The 24,548-nt window shown below is 34.3% G+C and overlaps 3 protein-coding genes across 3 annotated transcripts; 2 read left to right on the plus strand and 1 right to left on the minus strand.

Annotated features, from left to right (window-relative positions):
• Window positions 1–3,914: 3,914 nt before the first annotated feature.
• Window positions 3,915–9,038, minus strand: LOC116004621. The gene is made up of 10 exons (XM_031244744.1): window positions 8,457–9,038; window positions 8,227–8,364; window positions 7,322–7,510; window positions 6,483–6,620; window positions 6,263–6,384; window positions 6,040–6,172; window positions 5,654–5,783; window positions 5,479–5,558; window positions 5,259–5,393; window positions 3,915–4,538 (listed from the first exon to the last, which is right to left on the minus strand). The coding sequence occupies exons 1-10, from the start codon at window positions 8,928–8,930 to the stop codon at window positions 4,293–4,295; spliced, it is 1,785 nt and encodes a 594-aa protein (XP_031100604.1). The 5' UTR covers window positions 8,931–9,038; the 3' UTR covers window positions 3,915–4,292.
• A 7,213-nt stretch (window positions 9,039–16,251) lies between these two features.
• On the plus strand, window positions 16,252–18,108 carry LOC116003568 (uncharacterized protein At4g22758-like). Its single transcript, XM_031243464.1, has 2 exons — window positions 16,252–16,936; window positions 17,716–18,108. Exons 1-2 carry the CDS (start codon window positions 16,705–16,707, stop codon window positions 17,898–17,900), a joined length of 417 nt encoding a protein of 138 aa, XP_031099324.1. The 5' UTR covers window positions 16,252–16,704; the 3' UTR covers window positions 17,901–18,108.
• Window positions 18,109–22,466: 4,358 nt separating this feature from the next.
• LOC116004217 lies at window positions 22,467–24,113 on the plus strand. The gene is made up of 2 exons (XM_031244176.1): window positions 22,467–22,611; window positions 22,763–24,113. The coding sequence occupies exon 2, from the start codon at window positions 22,781–22,783 to the stop codon at window positions 23,960–23,962; it is 1,182 nt and encodes a 393-aa protein (XP_031100036.1). The 5' UTR covers window positions 22,467–22,611; window positions 22,763–22,780; the 3' UTR covers window positions 23,963–24,113.
• Window positions 24,114–24,548: the final 435 nt, after the last annotated feature.

The raw sequence follows: 24,548 nt of genomic DNA on the forward strand, positions 1-24,548 counted from the left end.
CAATAATCCAACTTTTGCTTTACTGAATTATTATTTGGTATAAAAATTGTGCCAAATTTTCACTACCCAAAAAAAAAAAAAAAAAAGTGAATAAAACTTTTGACTGCTAAAGATGCTACATATGCATCTCTTCCCCTCTGATTTATCACCAATGAATTGAACTTTAATTTATGTGCATAAAATATAAATTATTAGCATATAACAACAATTATTTTTGCAGGAATAGACATAACAAAATCTCATGTGTTCGCGTCAAGGGCGGACCCAAATAAAATTTATTAGTGGTCAACATGATTTGTAAAATTCGACATAACAAAATATGAAGAGTAAGAAATTATTTTTTTATGAGGGCGATCCAAGAATTTTGTTTTCATTTCAAAATAGTAATTATCATGGAAAAAAGCAAACAATTATATATAAATTGATAGCTATTATGCAATACTAAAAAGAATAGAAAATTGTACTTTTTGTCCCTAAGTTATAAGGTAATTGTAGCATTGTTTGTCTTTACTTGTTGGTTGTGCTCACTTCTCATCCTTAAGTTATAATTGACGTTGCAAATTTCGTTCTTTTAATCTTTTCTATCAGGTTGTGTTGACTTTCTATCCCTAAACTATAAAGGAAAAAGGGTCAAATACACACTCAAACTTTAGGTAAAAGGTTAATTAGACCTTAAACTTTTGAAAGTTGCAATTAAATCCACAAACAAGTTATTTTGGAGCAATCAAACCACTAACCTGTTGATGACATGCAATTGCATGTCAACTAGGGTTTCGGCTAACTCCGACGAACCTTCAACAAATATCTAACCAAATTTCGACAAGCTAGGTAAAAAATCGACGACCGGAGAACGTCACGGTCACGAGTCTCATTCTGCCGGAGAAGGCGACCAACTTGGTCATCACTTTCTCCGATCGACGTAGATTGCGACCAGTTTGAGGGTGTGTGTGTGTGTATATATATATCTATAATCAAGTGCGAACAGGTGTCAACGTGCGAACCTGCGAACTATTAAAAATCTTTCCAGCCAGGTGGCTCATGGTACATCTCATACACTAAAGAAAGGGAATAAATATTTTAATCATCATTTGAGGAATTGAATTGAGTCAGACTATCGAGTGAAACAGAATTGTCGCAAATCATCTACCAGAAAAGTATTAGATGAATTCTGAATTTAGATACTTTTTAATCAAAATAAAATCTCAAACCTTAGTGATATGATGTAGTGATTGTTATACATTATGTTTTTTTAAAAGTAATACAGTTACTTACAATCACACTAATAAAACTTCTTACTATCTTATTTGTTCAAATCACAAATTATGTTGGGTGGTACAAAACACACTTAAATTTTGTTATTATTGTTGTTATTTCATTTTTCTTTGTGCATAAGTTAGCACCTACTCAAGTAATAAGACAATCTTATGTTATGTTTGGTACATTAGATTGAATGAATTCGACTAGCAATCTCATGCCCTAATCTTGTGATTGTTAAGCTTTAACTTTCTCTAATCCTAACCATTCAAATTGATATTATACGGCAAAGATGAAATTGTTAGTCTTTATATTATCCATTTTTAACCAACCTACTCCTCAATAGTGAGGTTTATAATATACTAACTTTACAACTAACCATCGGCCCACTAGTTCTTCAACTTTAACACCAATGTTACTTGAACTCAACAATGCCACTAGCATATATCAACTTTATATTTCTAACTACATCTACATAATATGTTAATTGCATATATATAATATGTTAATTGTAGTACGGACATGGCATATTAACTAAAAATACATAATATATATGTTAATTGTAAGTACATAATTTGAATGTCTTTTTGAACAGTGTCCACAATGCAAGATGAATCTTAATTCATGGTATATTCCGCTACAAGTGTTACCCAACCAATTCCCCTACAAACATTGATATCAGCGTCAGCTTTGGGCAGGCTTTCTCACTATATATATATATATATATATATATATATATATATATATAGGGCCAGGTTGTCGTGCAGACAGACAGTGCTTTCCGTGCAGTCACGCACCATTAGGTACGTATAAATGCATCACAAAGTGTTTGAAAATGCACCATTATTAGGTGTTTTTTTTGTGTGTGGTGCATTTTCGAAGACTATGTAGTGCATTTATGAATACCTAATGGTGCAATCTGCATCGACCACACGGGAAGCCCTGTATATCTCTGTTTGTGTGTGATTCAACTATCAATTTAAACTTTTAGTTGAGACGAAGCACATCCTTCAATTTGATATCAAAACCAACCCCATGCGAATTTCCACGCCACTCAGACTATGGTCCACGTACGCGCAGTTCAACTACCAGCTCGATCTCAAACTCTTAATTAAGATAAAACGCTTCATATCATTCAATTCTCACCATCTCGGCCCACCCACCTCGGTCGAACTCGCCCAATTACACTAAAATATACTAATTCAAATGTACAATTCTTTGGAACTACAAACATCATTTTCTGCAGACAAGAAAGAGTTACATTTTGGTCCCATGAGGGGATGCATTTGGGTAAGATGATGGTTGGAGTGTCAAAGTCTACATGATGACTACTACTTCACAAGCATATATATCCTTCATGTGAAGTGAACCCTTCAACATCTATCTATGCTCTTTAAAGATAAAACAATTAACCACACAACTTAAGTGCTGAAAATGTCGGTAACGTATTTGCTTATCTCATTGCGTATTAGAGTTGGATAGATTTCTTGATCAGGCGATAGTGTCGAACCCGTAACCTAACTCTGATACGACTTATTAGGATCAATCACTACATAAAAATTATAACTTGTAACAAAGGTGTAATTTTATTTTTTATACCGCAACACACTTTTGAGAGTCAAGATGCTGAACTTGATCCTTTACCAGCCTCCGTCCAACAATCCCCTAGCTACATGGTGCTGGACTTCGATCCCCGCCCAAGAAATAGTTTCACTCAAACCAAACATATTTTGAGCCATTATTTTCTAAGATATTATGCCTCAATAAGTATTACTCAAAATTCTCTAATTGCCAATATAAAATTCGAATGTCACTTAAAGAGCAATTAATTTAAGTCAATAAGACAATTTTACATGTTTGAAAGTAGCAATAAATAAATAAATAAATAAATAATAGTATGTGTTAACTTTGTAATTTAATTAGTATGTATTTAAAACCTTACCAAAAATCATTGAACTATGGATGTCAATCTTAAGCCGAAACGAATGGGATGGGCCGATAAGATTGAAAAGTTGTAGGATTAAAGCTGATAAATTTTAGCTCGATAAAAACTAGCTCGGTAAGCCAAAAATCGATGAGCTCGGTGGCTTGGAAGGGCTAGCCCAAAATTTAGTGAGCTAGCCCTATAGCCCAATCCACTTAAAGTCATTCTTTATTTCACAAGTCATGTGAAACAAAACATACAATGAGTTTATATGTAAGCTTATCTTTAGTATTTTTTTTAATTAAATTTTTAATATATTTATTAAAAAAAATATTTTAAATCTAGTAAAAAAAAATCGATAAGTCCAAACTAAAACCCGAAAACCCAATAAGGCTAGCCCAATTGACATCTCTACATTGAACATGTCATAGCTATGCTCCTTTTTATTATTTGAATCTCAAACTTGACAGCCCTTCATCGATCCTGCTCAGGAGACTAGTCAGCATCTGTCAATTGCAGGAGACTAGTCAGCGTCTGTCAATTGAAACACATTCTATGATTTACCTCCTTCACCAATCGTTTTCTATCTTAATAACAAGAGACGTGAAGAACCCTTAAGTTTAGCTGTTTAGGACCCAAACTTAAGGTGGCAAATAGCTATGACCCAACACATTCAAAAACCAATGCTTACCTTGTTTAGTTATTTTCATACCTCATTAAAAAGAAAAATGCAGGATTGAATAAAAAGAACACAAAAAAGGAACATAACAAAATCCTTCAAGTACAATATCTCTCTGTGTATGCCAGTTTTTTGCCAGAAACAAAGATGTTAGAGCTGAACAAACTAAAGACTTGATCAAACTTCTCTTAGAGCTTAAAAAGAGGAGAGAGCCATTTAGTCCCCTCTCCATTTTTTTTTTACCTATTTCATCCTTTCCTCGCGAAAATTCCAGTCATTCCTCACAACTCTCTTCTAGTTCAGTACCTCGACGAGACCCTGAAACTACTCCATACATATTTTTGTCCTTTTTTTTTTATTTTGGACAAATTTTATTAGCTTTTTCGTTGAAATAAATACCTCGTATCTAGCTCTCTCGTCGGGTGAAGAAAGTTACTAAGATCGGTGGGGGGCATTGAACAGAACCATCAACTTGTGGTTCAACTTGTCCCAGTCCCAGGACTGTATATCAGGGGACGTAACAGCTGCTCCCACGCCCAGTAAGACCACGATGAGGGCCAAACTCTTCAAGCATGCGTGTCCACGAGACAGCCTTCCCAGCAAAACCTTGCAGTACTTGTCAGCGTCTTTAAGCAGTGATTGAAGTGTAGCATTGACTCCTTCGCTTAGTGCTTTCTCATTCTACAGAAGTTTGACCAAGAATAAGAATTCAGATAAAATGGCTATATATAGAAACTTATGAAGTGGGGTTCAAGGATTAGCCACGTGGTAGGCCAAGTCCCTCTCCAGGCATTGAATTCCAATAACCCCCCCCCCCCCCCCAAATCTCCTCAACCGTCACAAAATATAGATATATATGAAGTAATGGCAACACAAATGTATCTGTGCCAAGCTTGGCAACAGCAACTTGCACAAGAATAACGAAGGAACACGGTAGAGATGTCAACGGGTGGGTGGGGGCGGGGGGTATACCCTGTCCCCATCCCCATGGGGATTATCTAGGGACCGGGAATCCCCTACCCCGTTTATAACTTATAAAAAAGATTAAAAATTTAAAAAATAAAAAAATAAATAGCTCATATATATTCATCTTCAACTTAAAGCACAATTAAGTAATTTACAATTAAACATGCTATCAAAAGATGCATTTCACAAGTACGACATACAATCCCAAGAATGCTTCTAAAATTTTATATGTGTGTGTGTGTGTGTGGCTATAATGCATATAGTTATATATGTATATTTTCGTTGGAAGGGCGGCGAATTACAAATCCCCCACCCCCGCCCCCAATCCCCTATTTTCGTACCCGTCAGAGTGAGGGCCGGGAGTACGGGTACAACTAACATCCCTAGAACACGGGATGAATTAAATATATGCATATACATCAAGAAAAGTCCTACCTTGTTCCTGAAACCCTTGAGAGTTTCTCTGGCAACAACAAGAGAAGATTGATTTGCAGACAACACCCTCCACTCTTCTGTGAGCTTTCTCAAGGCAGCAACACTTGCTTCAATGTTATCCAGATATATCTTGTCCTGTACGAATTGAATTGACCATTATATTATAATTCGTTATTACAGGAGTAAAAATATAATCTAAAGGGTGACATATAGACCATACCCACTGCTTGAAACACTCAGCATTTTGGGTCAAACACCATATAAATATGCTTGTCCCTTCCTTAGATAGTTCGGGAATACCTGTAAAGTAGCACATGTAAATACACGTAACTCGTTTCAGCCTGTCAGACATGAACCAAAACATGACAAGGAAGAGAATTTCTAGTCCAAGATACCTTCCCCAGCAGACTTGGTAGCAAATGAAAAGATCTGAAGTGACACTTGCTTCATTGCTTTGCTGCCAGGAGAACCAGCAAGAGCGATCTCTTTGAGAGTGGGATATATTTTCTCAAACCTTTCGGTAGCCTGACACATAAACGGAAAAGCACAAAAAGCAATGTGATTAAATTACTTAGTGCACACGGAAGACATTTGACACTACAAACTGCCATGCTCTCCATATGCAATTCCATTACTAACAAAGGTTCATAAAGAAATAAAATTTAGAAATAAAATAAAAGCTAAGTGACAGTGCCACAAGTTTCTAGATATAAATATTTCACATTCCTAATAATTCTAATTGCATGAGTTTATAGTCTAACCACAAGTGTCAGATTCCTACCTTAACTCGTGCTGAAGAAGCAGGAAATGTCACTCTTAACAGCAAATCAAGTGCTGATGGTGGCACCAAACGCTCTCCCTTCCTAACAGCACCATTTACTAAAATACTGCGAGCTTTTGGGAAAGACAGAATCCTACAACCATGAAAATAAACACATTCAAATACCTTCACAACATCAAAAGTGAAAAACAGGAGCACAAACAAACCGGATTAGGAAACCAACCTTTCCACTGACTGCAAAATCATGTCCCTTGTCTGTGGATTAGATCCTGATTTGCCACCCACTAAAGGCAAGATCCAATGCGCCCAAAGATACAACCCTACACACAGATCACCTTGACAAGCCTGCACAAAAAGATTATAGCATTGGTATCGAATGCGAATTAATTATAAGCTACAAACAAACGAGAGTAGAATTGAAGAATAATGTTGCAAGGTAGGACCTGAGCTATCATCCAAACAATAACAGGAAGCTTATCTTGTCCTTGATACTTTGTGTTTTCCCTCAAGGTAGGCATTATATTGATCAAAACATCAGGTTTCCGTCGCAATACCATTGATAGAACCAAAAATATAGCTACCTGTTAGCAGTACATAAGCTTACACATCATACACTTGATAACAATCAAATTCAAACTGAAAACAAGCATGTCTAAAGTAGCATCCACTTAGAGATCCAAAAAGTATACCACCTTGAGAAGAAATGGTTCCCTTGAAGCATTTACAACAAGTTCATTCGCCAACTTTTATGGTTACAGTGCAGACTTCACATCAAGAACTATTACTAAGAGAACCTTCTATTTCCCAGCATAGTAAGTGGATAGGCCAGTTTTTGTTTGTATGCCAATATTGATTTCACCTACTTGCTATATATACAGACACCTACTTCCCACGTGCTCTGGTTGAAACTGACCTTAATATTGTAAAATCTACTAACACAGAAACCCAGGAGTCTTGAGCAACATATCAGAAAAATACAAAATACTTTTCCGGGAGAAAGCAAGGTAAATATGAGAGAGGTTTCAAGAAAATAAATAGGTATCCAAAATTTAGTATACCAGCCTGTCTCTTTATACCAAATGTATATTCTGATAGATTAAATTGCTAAACCACCATTAGCTTCAATGCCTCATAGGCCGAAAAAAATCACATTTAGGAAGGAAAAAGATCAAGCACATCAATCCCAACAAAAATATCCCGTTTTGATTTTGGTTCAAACAAGATATTATGAATGAAGGTGGCAAGAAGCACTTTTGCATGAAAAAGTTTTGAGAGATAATACCTGAGATTTTGAGGAAGTTTGTTGGACACCTTTCTTGGAGACCTTAGAACCAGATTGTTGAATTGCCAAATCAGCAAGGATACTGTCTAGCAACCATAACACAAAGGGTCCAAGAGCCTCATACGACCGTTTATTGATCCAGTCAACTGAAGTCTTGTAAACAGGTTCAGAGAGATGGGAGACAGGGACCTATGGTAGAAAAAATCAGTTAATATAAATCATTAAAGAAATTACAAAGACAAAGATCATTATTCCAAATCACTAATGGCATATAGATTTATAATTTTATAGGTTAATGGTGCCTCTATCGCTCACACATGACACAACCAGCACTCTCAGAATTATATAAAATTCACATAAATTACACTCACTTGTATACCCCATATCACAAATTATGCAAAAAGAAACTATACAAGCAGTCAAGCAAAGGAAACATACACCCCTGTGATTAATCTTGCAAGATTCCATATTTATCCAGTTTTAACAAATTCATTAATTAACAATCTATTCCGTACCCAAAAGGTAAAAATGAAGTGCAAATTAAGATCTGTAAGACTATGAAAGCCTGCAACCAATGACAGCCCTCGTCATCCATTAGAATCAAAGTCCATAAAATGCATCCATTTCCATCAAATCCAAAACATTTCAAAACAAATACACAGCTTAAATGCCCCAAAATGCTTCCTTTGTATGAGATTCAGAATATATAAATAAGAATACACAGAGTTTAAAGGCCCAATGGTTCAAATATCCCATCTTGCAGACTAAGTAGTAAGAAAATGAAAGCCTTTCATAGTTAAATGAGAAATGCATTTTCAGATTGATTTTTCTTACATGCAAGTGTTGATAATTGCACAAATAGACATTTTAATTAGGGCTAAAATAACAGATAGATCTCTACTCACATCTGCAATCTTTGCAACCAATGACTCCCTGAACAATTTCAACCATGGAAACTGTGAAGCAGTCACAGCTGAAAATGCACGCCCGAAATAATCAGCAAATCGCATCAAGAGTATGTCTTGTTGAGATTCGTACGATTCCTTGAATCAAAATGGAAAGATGATTAATTAGAATTAGTTATTAAAACAAAAACGAATTAACAGAGAATTAATCACGGAAGAAATGATCTTACAGAGACTTCATCAAGGAAAACCGATAAATCAGTCGCATCGATCTTCGCGGCGGCTTCAGCGACGGTTACCTTCGGCTTCTTCGGCTTCTTTATCTTCTCCTTCTTCTTCCCATCCACCGCTCCATTCTGCACGCCACTCCCGCGATCAGCGCCCCAGGAATCGCTATCCTCATCCTCATCGTCCGATCGGTGTTTCGCCGCCGATCTCACCGGAGCCTCGTCGTCGAACTGCATCGCGGCTCTCTGAGCCTCAATTCTGATGCGCCGCTCCTCGGATTGCTTCTCCAGCGATTTGAACACATTGTCGACGCCGGACACGGCAGATCCATTGGCGACGATCCGAGACGAATCAGACGCCGCCGGCTTCTGCTGATTCTTCTTCTGCTTCTTGGAATACGACACCTTCTGCCACCCGTGGTCGTTGGTGGCTTCGATGTGGTGGATCAAGTCGGAGGCCATTGATTTATCTTCCATTTTGGGAGTTCCTTTGGAGAAAGACAAGAGAAGGGGTAGGTTTAGAGAGAGAGGGGAAGAAATGGAGCAAAGCTTTGACCAGTGCTTATCAAGAGAGTGGTGGGGTGAAATTATGAGTGAAATTCGGATATAGAAGGATTGTAAATGGACATTGGATAATTATCAATAATCACTCTAATGATGATTGGGCCATTCAAGATTTCTATGATATTGTTTTCCTTATTAAACTATTTTCTATTCCATTTTTTAGAAAAATATTTTTCTGATAGGGTACCCATTTGGAAAGCAGTAAAATGTCTTATGGATAATATTTTTTGAAAAAACGAGTCATTTTCCAGAAAGTATTTTGGTTGCATTTTGAAAAATTATCTTGGTGTGTTTGGTTTATTTTCTAAAAAATGATCATAATTGTTTTTAATTTTAAATATTTAAAATATACAGTAGTTGTGGGTGGTGGTGGTGAGGCGTGGGGGTAGTGGTGGTTGTGGGTGGTGGTGGCGGTGGTGGCGACGATGACAGTGGCGGGTGATTGGCTGCGCCACTGTTGCAAACAGAAGGTGAAGTAATTTTCCAATCCCCTCTATTTTCCATTAACCACACCCTATTGATTTTCATTTTCCCCCTTTAGCCAAACACTAAAAACTCAGAAAATTGTTATTTTTAGGGTTTCCAAGAGCACCCTAGTTATATCTATTTATTTAACAAGTTTTCTTAATATCAATTAATTAAAAAAGTTATATGTTGTATTGAAAAAATTACGTGTAGATTTTTGTTCTCTCGATCAACTTGAAGGGCATGGATAATTTGATGATTGGATAGCGATAGACTCGAGAGATATGCCCAATTTGATGATCAAATTGGTATATGGTGACAAACCAACACTCAGTTAACCGACGCGATCAGTTATCCAATCGAGTAACACTTAGACCATGATGCTCAAGTTGATAAAAATGATTAGGCGACAAGTGGTGATATAACTCGCAAATCAGCCAAAGATCTTGTGGTCTAGTGGCACCTGTTTTACACTCCCACATAGAATGGAGTGGGTTTGAGCCTTAGTGGAGGTGACTGTTGATTGTTTGTGCCGCAATAACCATACCCAAGAAGAATCAGGTTCCCGAGACGAATTTTAGACTCAACATTTTTAATGAAAGAATATTTAAGTCTGAATCATCGTAAATATAGAAGAGAATATGGTGTACTCAAAAGACCAATCCTTAACTTATGAGATAAACTCAAGTTTTTAATTTAGACTCTTTTGAAGTTTAAAATTGAGTATAAGTAGGTCATTTGGATCAAAACTAGTTAGAGGCATAATGACTACACAAGTTATATCACAAAAGGCCAAAAAGTGTAGAAGATGCATATTTTAAACAATGCTATTTTTCTCAAGTTATCCCATAAAAGGTTTAAATCAAACTTGACATTGTTAGTGATTAACGTAGTGTACAATATTGGTGAAAAACACTCAAATTCTATAAGTTGCAAAGGTAACACTTGCATTATATTATTGCAGAACACTACATTTTCATCCTTGTTTTTTTTTTTTTTGGAACAACATCCTTGTAATTGTTGCCAAGGACCTTGTAGTCCAGTGGCATCAAACCTTTTCCTTTATACGGGAGGTGGTGGGTTCGAGCCTCAGTGGTAGGTTGAGAGAGTAGTTATGAACAGATGAACAGATACTACATTCTAATAGAGTTAGTAATATTCAAAAAACATCCTTGTAATTGTTATTTATTACTGTCCTATATAAAAGTAGTCGGACCACTTAATAAACTTCAATAAGTTTTGGAAAATAATGATTATGTTATAAATAATACAATTAGTGAACATTATAATGTAACGGTCATATTTATGTTCCTATTTATGATTTCCGTTATATATATATATATATATATATATATATATACCTTATTTGGAAACACGTGGTTGATGGTATGAAATGATGGTTCTTTTTCTTCTCCTATCACTTTTGTCTATATTTCCCTACTTTAGTCTATACTCTAAATTGTCAACAATATATCGGTTATGAGCTAACAGGCTAAACGGGTACAAGATTTTCAACACGTCGTCGGCGTGCTCTTTTCGGTTGACGACGCACAACTACCTGTTGATCGTTAAACATAATTTAGTTAAAATAGTACTCCATATGTAATTTGCAATTGATATCGAAATAATTTTTTGGAGTTTCAAAAGAATCTCAAACCCGATAACAAATATGATCTACACTCATGCTTGTAAGATATGTATCATTCTAATTTTATCGGAGGTCTCAGAAGAGACGCTTGTAAGATATGTAAATAATTGATACAATTTTTTTATTGTAAAATTTGTAACACTAAATTTATGTAAACTAATTTCACTATTGGTCCTCTAACTATAATACATGAATCACATTTGGTGAAGCACCTCCACTAAAACTTGAACCCACCCCCTTCTACATAAGGAGTGCAAACGAATGCTACTAGACCATAAGGTCATTGATGATAGAAATTACATAGTTATGCACATGATTATAAAATTTTAATAGCCAACGACTAAATATGATTCATGGATAATAATCAGGTATTAAAAGTAAAATTTTCTCTCCATTAAAAATTGACCGGTGGGCCAACCAAGCCTATGGGCCATGGAGTAGGTGGGTTGGGCTAGCAACCTTTAGGTACATATATTTAACAGGCCCCACCTTGGACAAATTATATTATGGACAAGTATTTATCTTGTATTGTAGACTCTGATCTAAAAATAACGTTTAGATTTTGTATTTGTAGTTGACACATTCTGTACATACAGTATAAAGTTTCATGTACAGAAATTGCTAAGTGTAGGTACATAATGTATTAACTAAAAATACAGAATTTTTGTATCAGCCTATAAAAATTAACAATGCAAATATGCAATATGAACCATGGTTCATGATATAACAATTGCTCATTGAGGACCCGCTTTTCATATAAATAGTATAGTAGTATAATAATAAATATTAATTCGTTTTCAAACGAATCATCTACATTGACAAATAACTAAGTAAAAACAAATCAAAAAGATAAACCCCAACATTAAAGAAAAAAAAAAAAAGTTAGGCATGTTTATGTTGTCATAAATTTTTATTGGTACAATAATTATTTTACCATCTTCACACCTAAAACACAACAGTCTGTCATCATTATTTGGCTGTCTTCTCACAACCTGCTCATGTACAAGAGTAGAAATTTGTATCACTATATGCCTTCCTCCATAGTAATCGGTTTTTTAGAACTTTTTGCAGGTGTAATTAAAAAAAATAAGATGAAAATATATGAGAAAAAAAAAAAGCTAGCAACAATATTTATTTTGTGAGGTGGACAATAAATATCGACCCATCCTATTATATATGGGCATTTCATTCATTATTCCACAGATCATGATTTATTTTGTGAGGTGGACCACTGACATAAGGTATATTTTTAATATAATAAAAGTACATTTTATAGTTCGGGTCCACCTGACTAATATTCCCCGTTCGCTTCAATCGAGGGGCACGGGAACTAGTCCAGAGATCGAAGAATCATATCGTCGAAATTCTTCTCCACGAAGAGAGCTCATTTGCCACTTGAGCTACCACATTGGGTTACCAATAATTTTTTTTTTTTTAAATCATATTTATCATGACTAGCAAAATTTGAATTAATTGTTTCACAAATACATGATTAATAAGTTAGATAACTTTTTTAAAATAAAACTTTGTTTCAATTGCTTAGGGTTTAATGTATTCAACCCAACATGCATGTCCATAACAGTTCACCATGCAAGTCCATTGATTCATTCACCTTGTCAACAAAGATAGAGAAATAAAAAAATTTCATTTGATTAAATTCATTCACTTTGCTAAAATGGTATATAAAGAAGAACTTTTAACAATGGATATTGATTCATCCATCTTACCAATACAATAAAGGAAGAATTTCTTTTTTACTCGATTAATTTATTCATCTTGCCAAAAGTGTAGAGAAAGAAGAATTTTTCACTCGATTGATTGCTTCACCTTAACAAAAGAATAGAGAGAAAAAAAAGTTTTCAACTCGATTAAGTGATTCGCCTTGTCAAAAAAATAAAGAAAGGTCCATTTTTAGAGTAATGTTACATTCTTTTCTTAATTTCACCTTCATAAATTTCTTAAGAATCAAGTTGACCTACACTTTGCGGCTGCTAGCAAATCAAAGTTATCAACTTATTTAGGTTGAATGATCAGTTGAACTGCGTCAAAATGAATTTTATAGTCACATTGGGATGTGAACGTTAGAAGGTAAAATCATGAAAGAAAAAGGAAAAATTGTAATTTATGCCCCTTCATAATATGTCAATGTCACCCCTGAATTATTAGTGGTGTAAATGTTGCCCCTCAATTTTCAAAACAATACATATATTGCCCCTCCCATACCGTATGGAAGGGACAATATATGTATGGTTTTGAAAATTGATGGGCAACATTTACACTGAGATGGACAATATATGTATCGTTTTAAAAATTGAAGAGCAACGTTTACACCACTAATAATTCAGGGGTGACATTGATAATTGACATATTACGGAAGAGAATAAATTACAATTTTCCCAAAGAAAAATATCATTATTCTAGTTTTTACGTGAGACATACCAGATTTATTCTTATATGATTTGGACATTTTCCATGTTTATAAATATTTGTACTAGCTAGATTATTAGTCTTAAATTTCGTTACATGCACCATACACACATTAATTGACTCTACGATGCACCGCTGCTGACCATATAATTAGCCGCGTCGGCGGCATGTCATTATCCCCATGCACATACCCTTTTTCCTATCATTAGAAAAACGTTTATCATCCACAATGTTTTTCATCCAATTCAATTTAGTAATTACTCCGATGCGACAAAAATTTGTATGAGACTATTTTATAGGTGTGCCTCAATTCATGAGACGGGTCGGATTTTTAATTAATGAGATTAAAAATTTAAGTCATTAATCAAAAATTGAGACCTGTGAAACGGTTGCACACAAATGTTACCCTTTTAATGCAGCTGTATTTTTTTTTTTAATTAAGTAAAATAGTTTTGATTAATCCATTATGAATTTATTGCCCAACTGCCCATGCATAGGGTCTAGGGAACAACAACATTATTATTATTATTATTATTATTATTATTATTATTATTATGCACCGAATGCTCTCTATGGAGCGTTTGGTTAGAACTTGGTATGAGGGAATTTAGGGAAAAAATTATAATTTTGTAGAAAAAATTAATATAAGAATAAAATAGAAGTTTAAATTTCATTATTTAGTTATAAAGGTATCTTGCTTCGATTTTAATTGATGCTAATTGCTAAAATCACTTCATTCTTGTCAATGAAGAATTTTCTCACTACATTCGCGTGGGCATGCAACTCAGTTGGTCACGGAGGTGAAATTTGAGAACAATGACCCGAGACCGAGTCTCACCAGCACAAAGGTCTAGCATATGTGTTCAGCTGAGTTACCATGATTTACATCCTCGTAAATGCCAATAGGCAGGTCTTACAAATAGTTAAATTTGAAACTTTGTAGTTACTAATCTAATCGTTCAACAAACTCGGTTGAGAGTTGTTACTTGGTTAAGCCAATGTTGAGATGTAAAAACGTTATAATTGATTACATTACTATTTTAAAAACTAATACAAGTGATCTTATCATATCCTATTAACATTGATTTCAAAATAACTTTAATATATTATTATTAAATTTTTGGATAGAAACCAAAATAGGACCTTTATTGACAAAGATACTTTGGCTACCACTGCAACTAGCCAACTAATAGTATCTTTCTCAAAGTTAGGTTGACAAACCAACAAAATAAGGGGTTTTCTCAGCAAGTTTATTTGACTAGTAATTTGTTTGGTTTGTATTATCCAAGTTGAAAATTTTAATAATCTATTTTTCTTTTTGAGTCAACACCTAATTTAATTCAAGATATGCTTTCGCATAATTAATCACCAACAACTATTTCTAATCAAAGCAGCATGTTACAATGTTGAATTTTCATGCATTTTTCAAAGCAGATATGTTTTTGTACAATGACACCTGTTTACTATTTTTGATTGTTTAGCCAACAACTTTTACTTTGAAATTCGAAAATTTTAGTGTATTGTTTAATGAGAATTGAATGTATGTTATTATAACAAAATCAATGATTGACAGATGTTAATAGTAATAATTTTGTTATTGATGAGATAATAACGGTCTTTCGTGTAATCAAGTTAAAATGAGTGTTGTAAGGCTCGACTTGATTCAAAAAATCATAGTTCAAACTCGATCAATTCTTAATCTTTTGAACTCGAACTTCACTTGACTCAATATTGAACTATTCGAGCTTGACTTTATTAGAACTTTGTATTTTATTAGCTTTAAAATTCCTTCTTCTTTTTATGTGGATTATTGTAATTATACATTTAGATAGGACTAATTCCTGCATCCCTATAAATACATTCATTCATGCACTTTGTAAATACGATTAATCGATAGTAAAACAATGCGCAAATATTGTTGTAAAAAAAAAAAGAGAGATGTTGATAGTGTAAATACTCTCGGATACGGGAAATCAAGACCACTAGTCGGAGGCTCCTGAGCGCACAAGTACTCTATCAAGAGAATTGAGAAAAAAAATCCTCATTATGTGTGTCTAGCGGGATATTTATAGGAGACTGAGGAGGACACATGTTGAAGGGTCGGCATGTGCAACAGTGTCCCTCATGCACTCGACGGTTTCGGAGGCTAGGGAAAGACGTTCACGTGTTGAGAAATATATGATAAGCCAATGATGATGATGCTCAGTTTGGGCGTTGTTGTTGATGTCCATCTTTAAGGGCTAAGTAGATGTGCCCGGGACCCTCAACCGAGCTTTCAGATCAATATCGAACACCAAAGGCTAATGGTGGAAGTTTATCAAGCCAACAAGCTATTTAACCATCAAGTCGGGTCGATTAGGTATACTCTTGACAGGTCGGATTAGATCGGAAAGATGTCCTTGGCTTGTGAGGCGTCGTATCTGACCAGGTGCCAAGTACAAGAGGGTCAGTAGCTCAAAAATATTTTTTTGAGTACTACTGACTCTGTTACAATGTAATATCTATTCATAACTACTTTCTACAATGTAGTATCACTCAAAAATATTTAAATATATATATTTATAAGGATAAAAGAGTCTCACTCAAGATAAAAAATGATAAATAATAATATTCCTAATAATCTGGCCCAGCTCACACCGCCATTAAAGAAAAGTATATTCCTATTCCAATTCCAACACATACACTCCTATCCTATGGTCTCTGGACAAACCCTAGCATTTTCTCCGTAGGATTCCTAAACTTTCTCGAACCACTTCTCTCCCTTTATATACCCAGAAACTCTGAGGAACCCTTCTCTCAATCCCCCCCGTTTTTCATCCTTCAATTCTTCGCATTGTTCGTGAATGGTGCAAGTTCTGAGTAATTTGTTGATGATCTCCTTCTTGTCGTCTTCTCCAAGAAGGGGAATCTCTGTTTCTTCTTCTTCTTCATTCTTCGGATCCTGCAAGCAAGCCTGGTACTACCGCTGCCTCGGCGTAGACCCTTAGGCCAATCAATCCTCGATTTCGCTTCTCCTTTCATTCGATTGATTCCTCAATTCCTCAATTCGTGTTGTTTTCGTTCTCGATTTTGCCCAATTTTACCCGATTTGATTTGTTCGAAACAAAAAAAAGGCGTTTTGTTTTATTGTTATTGTTAGCAGAGAAGATGATGCTGCTTTGTAAGGCGAAGAAGAATCCGGCGGCCGGAAAGCGGCTCCTGGTGAGCATCACCGTGCTCGGAAGCGCCGGCCCGATCCGGTTCGTGGCGAGCGAGAACGATCTCGTCGCGGCGGTGATCGACACCGCCCTCAAATCCTACGCTCGTGAGGGTAGGCTTCCGATTCTCGGGTCGGATCTCAATAACTTCGTGCTCTACTGCCCTAACGCTGCAACTGAAGGTAACAAACTCTCTCTGTTCTTAGCAAATTTTTGTTTGATTTCGGAGCTTTGCTAGGTTTTTATCCAATTATGTTTGTGATGACACTCATGATCAACTGTTAGAAACTGCTATTTTGGATTTTTGTGTTTTAGTAATATTGATTCATTAATCATCATATATAGTCCAGGGACAGTGGAAAGTGCATGATTTTCTGCTAATTCTCAACTAGGATATGCTCCATATATGTTGGGGCTTCATTTTAATCCTAATTCCCTTTTATGGGGCATATATGATATATAAAATATATATGTATAAGCCCCACCTATACCTATACTATATAGGTATACTATATAAATTCATAGTTGTCAATCACCTTGTGGTCTAGAGGCACAAAGTGGCTCTTCCATATGGTTCGAGCCTCAGTGGGTACCAGAGTAGGTTTAGAAAGTAGTTATATGAACAAATACTACATTGTTCGTAGTCCCACTATTAGTTTCAACCCTAGGCGGCTGTTAGGGCCAAAAGAACATAGCAATATACACATTGCATACTAAAAAACCACTTGGCCTAGTTGGGCGCCAAGTTTGGTGGACTCGGGTGCCCAGGCCCCCTAGTTGCCTAGGGGTCCGGGCACAATGGGGCTCCCACCCTCTCTGGAGCCCCATTCCAGGGGACTTGGGCCCGGTCCGCCACTGAAGACGCTTCTCCAGACTACAATTCGAACAGTGAGGCCCTCTGAGAGTGTTTCTGCATTTTGTTTTATGCATATGTATTGATAACATTCTTGTGCAATTGCAGCTCTTAGTCCATGGGACACAATTGGATCACTGGGGGTTCGCAACTTTGTGCTGTGCAAGAAACCCTCCGAGGAGAAAGCAACCCCCAACAACGGGAAACAGGCGACCGAGGCCCGGAAGTCGTCTAGCAGCATCTGGAAGACATTGTTCAACAAGTCACTGAATGCCAAGGTTATGTCTCATTGAAGTGGGATGAAGTCTCTGATGAAGTGCAATAAAACATTATTCTCTCAGGCAGTTAGTTATTGTCTTAAGTTGTCTCTTGATTTGTTGATTTGAGGTTCTTTTGCAATTAGCTTTAGTTTGATCTGATTTATGTTGCAGAACAAGTATCAATGTATTGTTGTTACCATTCTATCGTTATTCAATAAAAGCTTGCAGTTTTAGACCTTAATCTTCCTGTTTGGTTGCTTGCTTTCATTTGACTTGGCATGTGGAATAAAGAGGACTGACTAATAATATTTGCTAAATATTCAACAAACTAGACACTTGCAATTGCTAGGAAAGTAGTGTACAAAGGGAGGACCACTTGAAATATTAATTTATTAAAATTAAAAATCTCTCAAACAATTAGAACTCAATTGTTAAAACTAAGTTAAAAAATAGTTTAACAATATTTGTTACCTAAAAAATAAAATTAAGAGTCAAAGTTGAAAGTATTAACTAGTTAAAAAGATGTTAAACTACATTAGCTGATAGCTGCTTGGTATAATTAGCAGTTATAATTTTTTAATTAAGTTAAATAATTGCTTGGTATAATTAGCAGTTATAATTTTTTAATTAAGTTAAATAATTAATAATGATATTAAATAATTAATAATGATTAAATAAATTAAAATTGATTGATAAATTTATTAACTATTTTATCAGAAAAGACTTATAAATATATAATTGACAGTGACAAAAAGAAAAAGATTATTGTAAGACATTGATTTACGCAAAATTCCAAATCATTAAAGTAGGTAACGTGACGCACAAACAAACGCACACACGGTGGGTGTCACTTTCCATAAGATATCAAATATATACACGTAATCTCTAAAAGAATAATTAAAAAAATTTTTTTTTGAATAAACTAAAAGAATAATTTTGTGATAAAAATTTCATGCTACGGCAAGAATAATGTCATTCATTTGCCAACTATATCGCCCAGTTTGACACAATTCAAATTCTCCATAGATAAACATTATCTTCAATCTCTAGACTCTAAAATGGGTAAACATTTTGAAGTTCGTTTTGATCCGTATAGGTTTAAAAGATCATCATATGTTCAATTTATTTAAGGTCTCTTTAGACTTTTGTAAGTTTTTATGTCAAGACCTTGTAATCTAGTGGCACCCGACTACACTTCAATATAAAAGGAAGTGGGTTCGAGCTTCAGTTGAGACAATATTTAGGAAAAAAATATGTTGTTGAAATCAGTATTGTAAGTCCGTTCTTTTAAAAACGAACTTTTGTAAGTTTTTAACCGTTATCTTATATGCCAAAAACAAAGATTAAAAACTATTATCCATTAAGTGTTGTTGAAAGTCAATCACATAAACAACAATTTTTAACTGTTATCTTATATATCAAAGACAATCATTGTCGATTAAATGTTGTTGAAAGTTATATATCAAAGACAACCAATATTGTTAAAAGTTAAGCGCATAGACAACGATGTTTAACCGTTGTCTAACAAAAGACAACATTTAAAAACCATTGTCCGCTGTATATATATATATATATATATATATATATATATATATATATATATATATATATATATATATTAAAGACAATAGTTAAAATCATTGTATTTTAATTTGTCACACGTTCATAGACAACAGTTGAAAACTCTTGTCTTTATTCATAACGACAATGATTTTAAACCATTGTCTTTAACCAGTTTCGATTTAAAGCATAGTATAATAATAACAATTTATCCAAATACCATAAATACAAAAGCAACAATTCATCAGTACAATCATCATCTACTTCAAAATACAAATAAGTATTTCAAAATACACAACAATTCATCATAAACTTTAAAATACAATCAATAATTCATTAGTACAATCACCAAGTCTAAATATTATTGTTGACAAAATTATGACCGAATGCATTATTCACTCTAGTCTCATTCGGAACGCACTATATCAATATCTATTTTGTTGTAAACAACTTGTTGGAACTACATGTCAATAATATGTCCTATATTAGTTAACATAACCACAATATCACACACAAAATTTGCAATGTAAATATTTTAGAACAAATATATTTGAGATATTATTTATTTTCTTGGTTAAATTACAATAAAAAATAACCATGCATTTAGATAAAATAAAATAGGAATAAGGCTCAAATTGGCCATGAACGTAACTTGAAAGTGCAATTAGGCCATTGAACAAAAAAAAGTACAATTAAGCCACTGAACACTCCAAATGTATGCAATTTCACCTGATAGCAGGTTACCATGCATTTTTTCAGGTTACTTGCTTACGTGGACGGTGAGTTGTCATTTTAAAATAATTTTTAATAATAAACTGTTAAAATAAAAAATTAAAATAATTAAAAAAAAAAAAAACACATCTGCGGCCACCCCTCCCCTTTAATAATACTCTTACCACCTTGAAAGGAACCTGTGGATGAATCAAATTTAAATAATTAATTAATTCATTCATTTATTTTATTATTATTATTATTATTATTATTATTATTATTACCAAAACTCAACTTCTTTCACAAAACAACTTTTGCTTTATTATGGTGTGTGTGTGTGTTTNTATATATATATATATATATATATATATATATATATATATATATATATATATATATATATATTAAAGACAATAGTTAAAATCATTGTATTTTAATTTGTCACACGTTCATAGACAACAGTTGAAAACTCTTGTCTTTATTCATAACGACAATGATTTTAAACCATTGTCTTTAACCAGTTTCGATTTAAAGCATAGTATAATAATAACAATTTATCCAAATACCATAAATACAAAAGCAACAATTCATCAGTACAATCATCATCTACTTCAAAATACAAATAAGTATTTCAAAATACACAACAATTCATCATAAACTTTAAAATACAATCAATAATTCATTAGTACAATCACCAAGTCTAAATATTATTGTTGACAAAATTATGACCGAATGCATTATTCACTCTAGTCTCATTCGGAACGCACTATATCAATATCTATTTTGTTGTAAACAACTTGTTGGAACTACATGTCAATAATATGTCCTATATTAGTTAACATAACCACAATATCACACACAAAATTTGCAATGTAAATATTTTAGAACAAATATATTTGAGATATTATTTATTTTCTTGGTTAAATTACAATAAAAAATAACCATGCATTTAGATAAAATAAAATAGGAATAAGGCTCAAATTGGCCATGAACGTAACTTGAAAGTGCAATTAGGCCATTGAACAAAAAAAAGTACAATTAAGCCACTGAACACTCCAAATGTATGCAATTTCACCTGATAGCAGGTTACCATGCATTTTTTCAGGTTACTTGCTTACGTGGACGGTGAGTTGTCATTTTAAAATAATTTTTAATAATAAACTGTTAAAATAAAAAATTAAAATAATTAAAAAAAAAAAAAACACATCTGCGGCCACCCCTCCCCTTTAATAATACTCTTACCACCTTGAAAGGAACCTGTGGATGAATCAAATTTAAATAATTAATTAATTCATTCATTTATTTTATTATTATTATTATTATTATTATTATTATTATTACCAAAACTCAACTTCTTTCACAAAACAACTTTTGCTTTATTATGGTGTGTGTGTGTGTTTTTTTTTTATTTTAAAATTTTAAAGTATTTTAATAATTTATTATTAAAAATTATTTTAAAATGTTAATTCACCGTCCATGTAAGCAAATAACCTGGTTAAATGGATGGTAACCTGCTATCATGTGAAATTGCATACATTTGGAGGGTTCAATGGCCTAATTGCACTTTTTCTTGGTTCAGTGGCCTAATTGCATTTTCAAGTTACGTTCAGTGGCCAATTTGAACCTTATTCTAATAAAATAAAGTACATTAAAACAATTAAATAATTAATTAAAATACAAAAAAGCTTGAAATTATAAACTTTCCTTCTAGAATGTGGAATTTTCCCTAATCCTATTCCGATTCATATTATTACAGCCCGTTTGGTTGGGAGGAGGGAATTAGGGGGGGAAAGAATTGTAATTCGGTGAATAAAGTAGGAATTGCAATTACAGTGTTTGGTATGCAGAAATATGGGTGCAGGGAATTGAAAGGGAATAAATTATACAATGACTGAAATGCCCTTATGTAATAATAATAATAATAATAATAATAAGCTATAAATATTAAATTATATAGGATGTACTAATTAACTATAAGTTGGATTATCTCTTAAAATGGCATGATAATTAGCCTAATATCTCATTAGCTTAAATAATAATAATAATAATAATAATTATTATTATTATTATAGAAGCAACTTCAACATAATACATAAAATAAAGAGAACAGATGACAGTGATGAGGCCTGTGTAATGTTAGAAGGGCAAAAGGGTCTTGACAGTAGCTTTTTTTCTCCAATTCCACGCTGAATTAGAATTCTTAGGGCGAGGCTATGAATTAGAATTCAGCATTTGGAGGGAATTGATTCCCTCCAATCAAACGGCGTAATTGTAGCATCCATTGAATTGCAATTCAACTACCCCTAAATTACATTGAACCAAACATGCACTTACATCGAATTTACTATTTACCCTTTATAAGGGTTTCGTCGAATAGTGCATTGAAACGCTACCGCCATTTCCAGTCCAGTCGTAGCCTCGTAGGCATTTTTCTTGCGGGTCAAGAAAGTGCCAAATTTCCTTTTGAGAACAGGTAAGTTTCTTTATATTGTTTTGTTTAGGATTTCCCAGATTGTTTTTTTTTTGTTATTTTTGAACTGGGATTCTTTAATTTACAAAAAAGTTTGAATCTTGATTATTGATTCTTGATTCTTGGTCCCTTTTGTTTGACCTAATCCGACTAGGGTTTTGAGGATTCAACAATGGCGGTCTCGGGAAGTGACTATAGAGATAAACGGGCACGGGAAAACAGTGATTATTTTCCCTTTGAGTGTTCTAAGCCAAAGTACAAGCGACGAAATGTATCTGCAAGGCGTGATTTTCCAAAGGGGATTGTTCAATTTGTGTCTGAGCCAGAAGAATTGGAAGCTATGGAATCTGGTAATCCTGTAGGATTTTATCGAGGCTCCTCTGTTAAGTCCAATCATGTTGTGAAGGGCAAAAGTGAGTCTAAACCAGAAGAATTGGGGGCCGTAGAATCTGGTGTTTTATCTGAGCCTATTAATGAACTACCAGAAAAAATTGTAGTTGCTAGAAGAAAGGTATATGCAAGGCGGGATTTTCCGGAGGCGTTTTATGCGAATTCGAGTCGTTTTGTGAAGGTGGATAGGGAGGAGAGTGAGTCTGAACCCGAAGAACTCGAGGTGATAGGCTCTTATCATGATCCCAAGGCTTTTTGTGCCAATTCGAGTCATTTTGTGAAGGTGGATAGGGAGGATAGTGAATCTAAACCACAAGAACTCGAGGCTATTGACTCTGATGGTGATGATGATCCCGAGCCTTTTTATGCGAATTCCAGTCATTTTGTGAAGGTGGATAGGGAGGATAGTGAAGCTGAACCAGAAGAACTCGAGGCTATAGACTCTGATGATGACCCCGAGGGTTTTTTTGCCCGTTGCAGTCAATTTATGAATGTGGATAGGGAGGAGACCCAATCTGACCCCGAAGAACTCGAGGCAATAAACTCTGATGATGACCCTAAGGCTTTTCGTGCCAATGTGGATAGGGAGGAGATTGAATCTGACCCGGAAGAACTCGAGGCAATAGACTCTGATGATGATGATCTTGCCACAACGAACCCCAATCATGTAGCAGAGGTAGAAAAGACCGAAATACCCTGTGAATTGGAAGAAATCGATGGATCTTCAAATGCCAAACCAATCTGCAGTGCTGACAAAACGGAACCAGAGATCCCAAAGGACACACAGAATCAAGAACCCGTTAATCAGGTCGTTGGAAGCACCGAGCCTCTTGGTTCAAGCAGCACGCAGGAAAAGCGGGGAGATTATTTACAGCATTTGCTAGCTTCTCTTGATCAATTGGCAGCCACTCTTATGCAGATGAAACAACAGGGAGCATTCAAGAAAAAGTCTGCAGATGTTTGATGACAACTCTGATGATTCCTTGTTATATATATCTTTATATGTAGGCTGCCACTCTTTATGAGATTTTGTACTATTAGGCATTCAAGAAAAGTACTTATGGTTTAAAACACATATCTTCTTGATGAATATACACAATATTATGATAAACTAATAGAGGAATCTATAGTTGTAAATAAGAACTAAATACCATCTATACATATGGATTACAATAGAGTAGATTCTCAAATTGGTTCCTTGACTATAGCTATTTGTTAATTTGTGTCATCCTCGTTTTGGTCCTTAAAATGAAGGACAAATTCGTCATTTTAGTTGGTTTCCTCCTATTCATCATAGATGAAAAAATTATCACACAAGAATAACCCTAAATCACAAATCTTACATTTTGCTTTATTAAAGCAACAAAATGAGGTACCATTGTCTTTCTGGTCCTTAAAATGAAGGGCAAATTCGTCATTTTAATTTTCCTCCTACTCATCGTTATTGAGAAAATGACCATACAAGAATAACCCTAAATCATGAATCTTACATTCTGCTTTATTAAATCAACGGGATGGGAGAATGAAGGGAAACAATTGAAATGACCGAT

The sequence above is a fragment of the Ipomoea triloba genome, chromosome 14 (genome assembly GCF_003576645.1).
Source record: "Ipomoea triloba cultivar NCNSP0323 chromosome 14, ASM357664v1".
NCBI classification, from domain to species: Eukaryota; Viridiplantae; Streptophyta; class Magnoliopsida; order Solanales; family Convolvulaceae; genus Ipomoea; species Ipomoea triloba.